The sequence below is a fragment of the Adelges cooleyi genome, unplaced genomic scaffold, assembly GCF_023614345.1.
Source record: "Adelges cooleyi isolate 19-005CV unplaced genomic scaffold, UGA_ACOO_1.1 ACOO_flye_CR_arks_rails_tigmint_CR_PRNA_574, whole genome shotgun sequence".
In the NCBI taxonomy this organism is placed as follows: Eukaryota; Metazoa; Arthropoda; class Insecta; order Hemiptera; family Adelgidae; genus Adelges; species Adelges cooleyi.
This window is the reverse complement of record NW_026096268.1, coordinates 6244546-6256152: the sequence shown is the minus strand read 5'-3', so window position 1 is coordinate 6256152 and position 11607 is coordinate 6244546. Positions and strand designations below refer to the sequence as shown.

The following is an 11607-nucleotide window of genomic DNA, read 5'->3' as shown; positions in this document are numbered from 1 at the left end:
ACCATTTTTCAAGTATTAATTTACGACCGTTTTACAAAAGTTTAATAAACATTTATTTATTAGAAATTAGAAATTTAATGTTAAGATCTTAGCTTTTAGATAATGTTAAATACACTTTCAAGTTGAAACATTGAAATCCCGTTAAAAAATAACTTAATTATTTAGCGTACAGCAATTCATATTTGTTATAAATGTTATGTAATATTTATTTATTAAATATTATACCAACAAGTTACATTTTAAAATAGAAAAGTTTAGTATAAATTGTGGGTTTGACAAATTTTTTTATATTTAAGTTTGGAACCCGGGTAAAAAAAATTGCTATTATCAAACTTTATTTTACATTTAACAAACCTAATATTATTATAGTTTTTTTAGAATGTGTGTTTTCCTTTTTTTGCCAACGATTAACGGTATACGAAAACAAACAAAAATAGACTATAAAAAATGTAAATGTATTTTTTGTTAATAATCAACAAATAACAATGTTTTATTGATAGTGCATCTGATTTAAAAGCGAGTCGATAAAAATTGAATATTATAAATTATTTTATTTTAAATTTAACATATTTTTTCTATTATTTGAGCCTATGAAAAAATATATATACATATTATATAAGTACATTACTAACCGCTTAAACCCGGCATTAGAAATTCGCGCCTACGTTCGCGTACAATTTTAGTATGCGGCTCGTTAGCGAGTGCTGCAGTGCGTTAGGACTTGTTGCGTGCGTGCCAACGCGTCGAGCAATTGCCTACGTTTTTGGTCCGTTAAAAAAATAACTTGTACGGCTTGTACGTAGCAATAACTTAAAATGCGTTAATTTGTGTTTTATTTTTATTGTACTCCCCTCGTCTAATGTATAGTATACCAGTTTTTATTGAAATCGTACTCGTTACAGTCTACAAGTGTACTCGTAAGTAGGTACAGTACACTTGTGTTGATAACAAATTTCGGTAAAAAAAATTCAAAAATATTGTAGAATCACTAAAATTATTATTTAAAATAAAATAAAAAATACTGACTATAAGAAACGAAAATCGTAGTCAAACGTGCAGTGATATAGTTATTATTGTACTACTTAAAAACTAAAAAACACTGAAAATGCACACGAATCGTGTACCAGAGTGATTTTGGACGAACTGATCTTGGGTCGCAGCACAGCGTGAAAAGGATCAGAAGCGCAGCTGTTGTGGTTTACATGCTCTTGTAAACGTCATTGCCGCATAAGTAAATCGGCCGAGAACGTCTGGGAATAGTAAAATGGATCAAAAACCGACTCTTTGGCAACGGTCCACATACCTCTCCCACTAAAACATAATATACACCGTAGGCTAAGTCTGTATACACACACACACACCGTCGTCGTCGACTTAAATAGTATTGTATATTGTTGTGTGTGTGTGTGTGTGTGTATTATGCAGTGAAATCTCACAAACTCGATGAAATCTCTCACTGAAAAAGCTATTTCGATAGACACTGTGGAAACATTTTTTTTTTACAGATTGCCAAAAATCGGTTAACAATAACATTACCATATGTATAATACAGATAGAGAAACACTTTAAACGTTTTTTTTAAGTATTCCTGTGCTGCATAATACGAGTCGCTCAAATGCCTCAACTCTCAAGTAATAAAGCAACAACAAAAAGTACTATTCCCATAGAAAACGGTCATTTCATGTGTGATAAACTTTATATAATTATGCTTTTCAAATAATTAATTCTAGACGGTTAGTGCGGTTGTCTGCTTTGGAGAAATTCTAAAGTAATAATTATATTATTATCGTCGTAAGCTTAATAGGCCTTTGAGGCCCCACGCTACCATCACGAGATGATAGCAATAATTATATAATATTGTGTAATAAATCATAAATGAATACGCCACAAAAACATCCCAATAATGATCTGATATTCCTTAAAAATACATGTTTATCAAAAGTCCACTCTGAAATAAAAATGTTATTATAAAACAAACATGGTATTTTACAAACTAGTAATAAAAAAAAAAATGTGACAAAATAATATATCCATTAAAAGAACATTAAATTAAATTATTATATAGAAAATATTGAGCCTATAATATAATTTCAAAAGTATTAGACGTAGAAAGGCAAAGGGCAAATCAACATCAGCTGTTGTTGATATAAAATAACATAAAAGTTGCCGAACAAAAAATTAAAACAAACAATTTATCAAGCAAGTAATTTTTAAATACTTCAAATAAACTACAAACAATGTTCATAAAATGCCTGTTAAAGGCATTTATACTTGTGTCGTCCGATTTTATATTGGATATAAACAGTTTAGAGAGAGAGATATAATTAGTTTCTTTTTATTTTCACATTTAATTCTAATTTGTCAGGGTATCTAAAATATCTGCAAAAATAAACTGAATATCGTCTTATAAAAAAAAAATATCCAAATATATTGTTGTTATTAATAATTAAAGAAAATTACAAAATGACTACTTTTTAGGCTTGAAGGCAAGTCGGGAGTATCTCAACCATTTAGATGCTCCTCGTTTCGCCACTAAAAATAATATCTTGAATTACTTTAGATAATCAACTGAAATTTAATTTTGTTTTATTACTTATCTAAATGCTTAACAATGAGTTCAAGTACTTTGTAATTGACCCAATTGTAGCAATATTTTATCTCACAATTGACTACAACTGAAAGTTTGTATTATCGCAAAACAAAAATTACCAATAAATCTTTAACTTCTCTTGTGCCACTATAAAAAAATAGCTCAACAAACACAATATGTACTTTTAAAATGGGTTTATTTGGCAACTGCAGCTAATATAAATTTGTGAATCATTCAACGAAAATTCCAACTGTTACCTTGAAAATGAAATAACTCAATAAAAACATTGTACCGAAATGTTTACTTAAGGAATAACTTTAGTTATTAGAATTTCATCAACGTTTCAAAGCTATTTATTACGTATAGGAATATTATAATTAAAATTTTCTTCTTAATTAATTTCTTAGTAAAATATAACAATAGAACAAGTACAAAGTTATGGTATGTTTGAGGTTTTTTTCTCTTGGTGTATTTTATTTCAATGTCTTCAAATGTGATACTTTTTGCCAAAGTTTTAATAAAACCCACTTTGGTAAAAAAAAAATCAGGTTAACGTTTAGACGATAATTTATTTTTAAAATTGTATCAAAACGACAAATATAAGAGTTGGCAATAACTCAACTTTTGCACAACTCAAATTAATGGATTTAATCATCATTTAATATTTTTATTTAAATTCAATTAAAGAACTTGTGTGACCATACTTGGTGTAAGCCCAAGGTAAGCCATGTTTATCTCATCCTCGACAGATTTGTATGGTTCAAGTGAAAATATTGTCCAGGGCGACTTGAAAACGGGTGCAAAAAATTGTTAGGAATAAATTCTCAAAAAACTTTGTTGAACAGTAACAAGAGAATATGCCTAGAACTATAAAAAAAAAAGAAAAGATTAATTATTTAATCTAAGTCTAAGGAGAGCGGGTTCGTAAGAAAAAAAATAACCCAGAAATGAGAGTAAACCCATTATTTAAATATTATTGTTAACCTGCGAATAGTAGCCAAAAAACGGCTTTAACATGTTCACTGAGACCACACTGAGGGCAGCTTAATGGAACATCCAGTACGAAATACATACCTACCGTTATGCCATAAAAATCATACTTAGGGTATATGTTGGATTAACTAAGTGTTAAATATCTTTAAAGACTGTTAAATTTAATTTAAAAAAAACAAAACAAAAATTATATATTATACTTATACCCTATTGATTTTGAACCCTTCAAATTAAAAATTAATTCCGTACTGAATGCCTAACCTAACTGGAGTTATTCGTGTTTTGACTTTGAACTTGGTATTTATTTTTTTTTTACTATTTAAGAATATTTACCATTTTACACAATGTTTAATTACTTGGAGCAATTGTGATTAATTCCAACTTTAGAAAATGGAAAAAATCGATATTTCGTCGATTAAATAAAAATAAGTTTTGACGTAAAGCAAAGTTTTGTAAATGTACTAAAAATGCATTTTCTCTCATTGAAAATCGAAAACAACAAACTATACAATTAGGAATAGGCATTAATATCTGAATTCCCTCCACGCTATCCCTTTTAAGCTAGGTAAACAATATAAGGTATATTAGGTAATGGCTCACCAACTGCGATGCAGAAAGCAAGAGGAAACTACTGCATTAACTTCCTGAGGATAATGATGAAATGATGATGATTGTAGAGGTAAAGAGTCCCCCATTCGGATCTCCGGGTGGGGACTGCCAATACAAGGTCGTCAAAAGAGAGGACGAAGAGGAGAATTTCATCATTCAACCAATCTACGGATTGAAAAAAAAAAAAAAAAGGATTTTGTAATTTTAGATTTTTATTCTTTAACCCTTTCAGACCTGACTTTTTTCTGGTAATTTTTAGGTCGGTATTATTGTGTAATAACATGTGTATCTTCGTCATACTTCAAGTCCCCGCCGAAGGGGTTCTGGATAATTTTAACTTTTCAAAACTACATAATATTATAGTAAATGTCCTTATCTTTCGAATAAGACTTAATTTGGGGGCTTTTAAGTTTAGCCTAATCAGAATATAAAACGGAGCTCCCTCCTCCCTCTTCGCTTCGGTGACGACCATCGGTCACATAAACTCCGCTTATGGCCGTCATATTAAAGCCAACCCCGAGGAAGGGCGGGCGCGCGGTACGTTTGGCCGTCCAGGTTGGCGGTGGGTGCCGGTGGTTGGTACGGGCGTTGCGGTGTAAAAATAAGACGTATAATATACGGGCCGCGCGTACAACAAGTTAAACAACTATATAAATACAATAATGGGTCATTGAAAAATCGCGTGGACCAAGCAGCAGCCGCCGCCGCCGCCGTTGTAAAAATAGATGTAAACAAATCGAAGCGAACAAGTTTTAATCCCGAATTTCGGATAAGACCGTTATAATATTTTGATGTGGCCCCTCCCTGTTGCCCTCCCCTTATTTAAAAAAAAAATGAAAACCCAGCACAGCCGCCGAGTTGACCGCGATGGTGGGGGAGTGTGACGGCTGCCGATGGCCGAGGTCCGTCCAAGGGTCGCCGGCCGAGCCATATATGGCGGGCCGGCCGCGCAAAGGGCTGCGGCGCAACGGCAGCGCCCCGAAAATAGTGTTACGCGGTGGCCCCCGTCTGACATAGCCATGTATGGACGGCAGCCGGTATTTTTGGACCCGGCCGTTTATAAAACCTCCCGCACCGACGGATACTACGTTCATTAGCACAGTCACAGGATCAGCAGCCACACAGCCGCAGACCGTCCAGGATTTTTCATCGTACCAAGTAAGCGCACATCAGTATATTATATTATATTATACATACTTAGAAAACTTGCAAACGTTTTGATTTTTTTTCAAACAACAAAATATTTAAACCGGCGTTCCGGAGTTCGGTTTTTATTCAAAGTGCAAAGTGATTTTTAATTTTCTATAATTATAATATCGTTACGTTTCAACAAGAGTTATTGTAATATTTTCATTTTCGAATAAAATTAATAATATTGTGGATACCGCTTATAATTATTGTGAACAAGTTAAAATCAAATATTAAGTACGAACAACTCTATAATATTACATAGAAACAAGCGATGATTTAAAAAAAAAAAATGTGTTAATTTTTTTGGATACACTTAGCCATACTGTTAATTTTCGACAAGCGATTGATCAAGTTTATAAGCGGCACCCACTTGTATTTAATTGTTAGGCGGTATAGAATTAAATTGGTTAAAATAAATTAATAGTTTACTACATTAGTCATTAACGAAACTAGTTTATGTTCATACAAAGACAATTGAAGGCATCCGATCGACACGCCGGTTACGTTCGATTCACAAAAGTTATCATAAAGAGAGAAAAGTTATTTAAAAAAATATATATTTCTAAGTCATGGTCGCGTCATTGCTGTCGTGACACTTTGATTTTAGTTTTAGTTTTTGACGACTTTTTTTCTTATAATTTGTTGATAATTTGATAATATGATAATTTTGGTAGATTGGAGGCAAACGGATCTCTTTTTTATTTTTTTTTTTGAAAACGGAAAACACTTTAGAAAACGGGGTTAGATTTCTAGGGACTTGGGCCACTGTGATATTGTTTGTTTTTTTCGACTTGTTAAACAGCGTTTCATATTTCTGACTGGTTTTGTTTTATTTAGGTAACGTAAACCGAAAACAAAATGTGTGACGACGATGTAGCAGCTTTGGTAGTCGACAACGGCTCCGGTATGTGCAAGGCTGGGTTCGCCGGAGATGACGCACCCCGTGCCGTGTTCCCGTCCATCGTGGGAAGACCCCGTCATCAGGTTGGTATACAAAATATTTACAAAGTGTAGACTTCAAAGTCCGTTTGGGAAAATGGCCGTTTAAAAATAATAATAATTACTTCACCGTCGCCGCCGAATCGTTGACCATTTATGGTAACGTCCCGAAAATAGGACAAGTGGCTCGCCCACCAACAGGGACCGTCGGCAGGCCCTGTGCCAACCGTGGCCGCCGCTGGCACGGTGTAAAAATAAACCTGTCCCGTCAACAGCTGGGACGCGGCGCCGCGCCGCTCTGTGCGGGAGCCAAAAAGTTTCTCGATTTTGTAATATTATTATTACACATAACGTGCGTTCCTTGATAGTTATTTTTTTTTATAACCGCTCGCGTCCCCTCGGTTTATTCCGTTTTATTATTATTTTATTTTCTTATATAAAAATAGACAATCCAACGTGTCTGGAGGGACTCGGAGGGGGTCTGGAACGCAATCCAGAAATAACACTACCGTTTGGTCGGATCGGTACACACATAATAATATTATTATGCATATTAAATCGGATCCAGTTAATGAACATTTTATCTTTTTTTAAGTTTAAAACTCAAAATAAATTTACTTAATTTCGTTAAAAATATTTATTAAAATATAATTCGTTTCTCGATTATTTAAATATTTAAAAAAAAATTGTATTGCCGATGGCCATTTGTAAAGGCTCTCTTCTTATATTTTACTTACCGAACGGGTTAAACACGATTACGGTTCGGCGAGTCCAAAGACATTTAAACGATATAATATAATTTTTAAATGAAACAAATGACACGAACACGGTTGAAATCGAGCGGTATACTTGAGCCGCGCTTAACAATATTATGTCCGAGCGATAACCGAATCCTAAAACGGTTAGGGCGCGAATTCTCTTTACACTTATATCTGGGCCGAATGCATTTTTAAAGTTCAATAATTAATCTATTAACTATTCTTATAAAGACAACAATTTATAGTATATTTGCACAACAATAGGGAGACTTGTTTATTTTGTTTCGTTGAATTTCCGCAACATTATGTCGATTATTTTACTAGGGATATTAAAATTTTAGTTCTAAAATTCTAAAATGCTGTCATATTACGAACTGGGTCTAAAGTTTTGTTTCATTTTGCTACTAGCAATTTTTTTACCTTGAAATCCCGCATTTAGAGTGGAGTTATTTTTGGCCGGAGGGTTGGTTTTTTTAAGGGATGTGCGTTTTTGGCACCCCCTTTTGGGTCTGCGGAGAACGCACGTGCGGTTCGTTTACTAACCCGTTGGATGTTCACTGTTCGTTTAGGGAGTCATGGTCGGTATGGGACAAAAAGACAGCTACGTAGGAGACGAAGCCCAGAGCAAACGTGGTATCCTCACGTTGAAATACCCCATTGAACACGGTATCATCACCAACTGGGACGATATGGAGAAGATCTGGCATCACACTTTCTACAACGAATTGCGTGTGGCCCCAGAAGAGCACCCAATCCTGTTGACCGAAGCCCCGTTGAACCCGAAGGCTAACCGTGAAAAGATGACCCAAATCATGTTCGAAACTTTCAACACACCCGCCATGTACGTCGCCATCCAGGCCGTGCTCTCCCTGTACGCTTCCGGTCGTACCACCGGTATCGTCTTGGACTCCGGTGACGGTGTCTCCCACACCGTACCCATCTACGAAGGTTACGCACTGCCCCACGCCATCCTCCGTCTGGACTTGGCCGGCCGTGACTTGACCGACTACTTGATGAAAATCTTGACCGAGAGAGGTTACAGCTTCACCACCACCGGTAAGTAAAAAAAATCCGAGACGGCCGCCCCCGGTCGGACGGTTACGACCGCCAAGCGCTAACACGTTTTCTATTGTACGATTACAGCTGAAAGAGAAATCGTCCGCGACATCAAGGAGAAATTGTGCTATGTCGCCCTGGACTTCGAACAAGAAATGGCCACCGCCGCGGCTTCCACCTCGTTGGAGAAATCCTACGAATTGCCCGACGGACAGGTGATCACCATCGGAAACGAACGGTTCCGTTGTCCGGAAGCCTTGTTCCAACCGTCGTTCTTGGGAATGGAATCTTGCGGTATCCACGAGACCGTGTACAACTCGATCATGAAGTGCGACGTCGACATCAGGAAGGACTTGTACGCCAACACCGTACTGTCCGGAGGTACCACCATGTACCCCGGTATCGCCGACAGGATGCAAAAGGAAATCACCGCGTTGGCTCCCAGCACGATCAAGATTAAGATCATCGCCCCACCCGAACGTAAATACTCCGTATGGATCGGTGGCTCCATCTTGGCCTCCCTGTCCACCTTCCAACAGATGTGGATCTCCAAACAAGAATACGACGAGTCCGGCCCAGGAATCGTCCACCGTAAATGTTTCTAAGCCATCACCTCCCATAACACACAAAATCAAAAATCACAATCACGCTTTATGTTCATTTATACTGAAGAAAACATATACTACGTTTTCTTTCTATTTGTACATATCGAGACGATTCGCGTCGTTTTACACGGGGATAAAATAACAGTTCGATTATCGGGGAAAAAAACATGTATTTATTAGCACGTTAATCGTTTCGAATAAACGTTTCTATACTATACCGGTTGTACGTTTTAATCTTTATTATAATATGCCAAACTACTCCTCTTGGTGTTCACCATGTTTTTTCTATATAGCTCATTACGAAATGGTGTGAGTTTCACAGTCGAAATGGTAAAAGGCATCAATGCCTCAATTTGCTGCAAACCACTGTACTCAAAATTGCAATGTGTTTTATATATTTTTTCTTTCCTTGTAAATGCCTACCTTTGGTCCGTCAAGACCGCCGTTTTTAGACATAACTAATAATTTTTCGGTTTGGATTACAACGTGAAAAGAAGTAAGATTTTGAAATATGCATAGTATCTTGATAACGAGGTCGCCATACAAGGTAATCTGCTAAGCATCTATTAATAATATTGGAACGAAATGGCTTCGTTTCCAAAAAGCAAACGGCGTGGCATCTTACAAATTAGATCATGTTTTGTTCTAAATTTAACACTTTGATTTATTACACGACACCTACTTGCTGATTAACATGCAATAATAATTTCAACAGCAATGTTGACACTATTTTTTAACGACGAACAAGCGGTAGTTATCTTATTTCTGTTAAAATTAATTAAAACTGATTTGAATTAAATTAATATTATATTTTATTTATAATATGATCATTATAAGTGACAGAAATTACATGATCACAATAATCGACATCGATTAAAGTAAGTATGGGTTATTTATTTTCATGTTGTGATAAATATATTTTTTTTCATACTAGTAATTATAATCTTCTAAGCTAAGCGTATACGACTATTTACCTAATAAACTATACATAAGTTTTCATAAATTGATTAAGTACTCATAAGTATCTTTTATCTTCTCTTCTAAACGCATTTACTTTTTAAAAAGATATTTAATTTAAGCTCGCTGTGTTACAGTTAAAGAAATATCTAATTAAAAATATAATTTATTAAACGTTTAAATGTAATAGTCCAATAAAAAAAAATCTAAGCTAAAATAATTTGATCTACATAAACAAATATCATAGAGAAAACTAATGATTTATTGCTTGGCTCATATGCCTCAAAATTCACACTAATCTTTTTAATGAAAACTTAAAATTTTTTTTCGAATTCGAGAGAGTGGAGTGGATTCTATTTTTGGCTCTTATTAAAAGTAGATAGTATTTGTATTAAATAAATTGTACTTCAAAATTTGATAACTAAGAAAATGCTCAAAGACATTATTGTAACCTACCTAATACATTCAACACAATTATTGTACTTAACCTAATCTAACTACCTAATCGGATACATTCTAAGCTAAAAATAAGTTTGTGTTTAAACATATATTATAAATAGTAGACTACCTACTTACTTATCATACACTTTAATAATGATAATTACGCTTATTAAAGCACCAACTACTATTTATTAGGTAGATAAATAAATGTATTACTTATTATTCATATTTTATAAGCAAATGTATATACTTATTGGGCTAACATTAAATGACATCGGGTATACATAAATGTTATTTTTACAGCAAAGACGTATTGTATTAGCGTCAATAAACTCCATATTAAATATACTGTACACATACCCATATAAATTGAATTTTTAAAATGTTTTAGTTCTACTTTAATTGATATTGTTACACTTAAACAAGGTAAACATAGTTATACATACTCATGTATTGTATTTACTTTGACATTTTTAGGTAAATGTAAAATGGTAATTAAAAAATAAGACGAACTCCTCCCTATTTTTAAAAAAAATTGTAACTTATTACTATTTAAAATAATGGTAATTAAATTATACTCTCTAACAACCTCTGTTTTATATTGTAAGGATTGTGAAACATATAATATAATTAAATTAATAATTATTCACTATTTTAGTTTAAAGAGAATATTGAAGTACAGGGTTTGATAATCGCATATTTAATTTTTACTTATCAACTAGAAGTAAATATTTTGAATTATTATGTATTATATTATTATAATTATATTTCATTGTAACATAACTTATAGGCTATGGATTACTTTTCTGATAGTAAATACCCTATTCAATTTGTTATGCATTCGTCATCAACCGGGATGCCTGTTTTTCATTTTTGGTCAAGTACAAATTAATATTTAGTTTTAATTATTTTACTAAAGTTATATTTGTTATATTGTTTGTTTTTTTTTTTTAATTAGATATACAGTTCTCTGGCGTGCAGTGTTTAAAGTGGTCGACGTTTCACTGTGTTGCACAATGGATTGGTAAGTCAGATTGATGTATCTTCAATTACGGCTGTTCTATATAAAAGTATAGACATTTTAGTTATTATAAATTAGAGTAATACGTATATTATTGGATTGTATTCTTACACGAACGTTCATTAAAGGTTTTGCTTCATTATTTCTACAACCCAGCAACAAAATTTATTTGAGTTTAATATTAACAATATATGCGAGAAAAGTAATAAAAAGTGAACTTGGTAAATACCTAAACGGCTGGATAGCGTTGTTAATAAATTTTGACCATATGTGGATATACCCTTAACGAGTTTTTTTTTTAGTCAATATCTAGCTAGAGTCTACAATTTTTCATATAATATAAAGCTCGTTCTATAGAATAGAATAGAATTGTTAATCAATCTACTAATTTAATTCACTAGATATTATTTGTACGTTTTAAATAGATATGACTTTAATAACAGCTAA

At 33.6% G+C, this 11607-nt stretch overlaps 1 protein-coding gene across 1 annotated transcript; it reads left to right on the top strand.

Annotated features, from left to right (window-relative positions):
• The first annotated feature begins 5207 nt into the window (after positions 1-5207).
• Positions 5208-8958, top strand: LOC126842971 (actin, muscle). Its single transcript, XM_050580235.1, has 4 exons — positions 5208-5350; positions 6221-6367; positions 7650-8136; positions 8224-8958. The coding sequence occupies exons 2-4, from the start codon at positions 6242-6244 to the stop codon at positions 8739-8741; spliced, it is 1131 nt and encodes a 376-aa protein (XP_050436192.1). The 5' UTR covers positions 5208-5350; positions 6221-6241; the 3' UTR covers positions 8742-8958.
• Positions 8959-11607: the final 2649 nt, after the last annotated feature.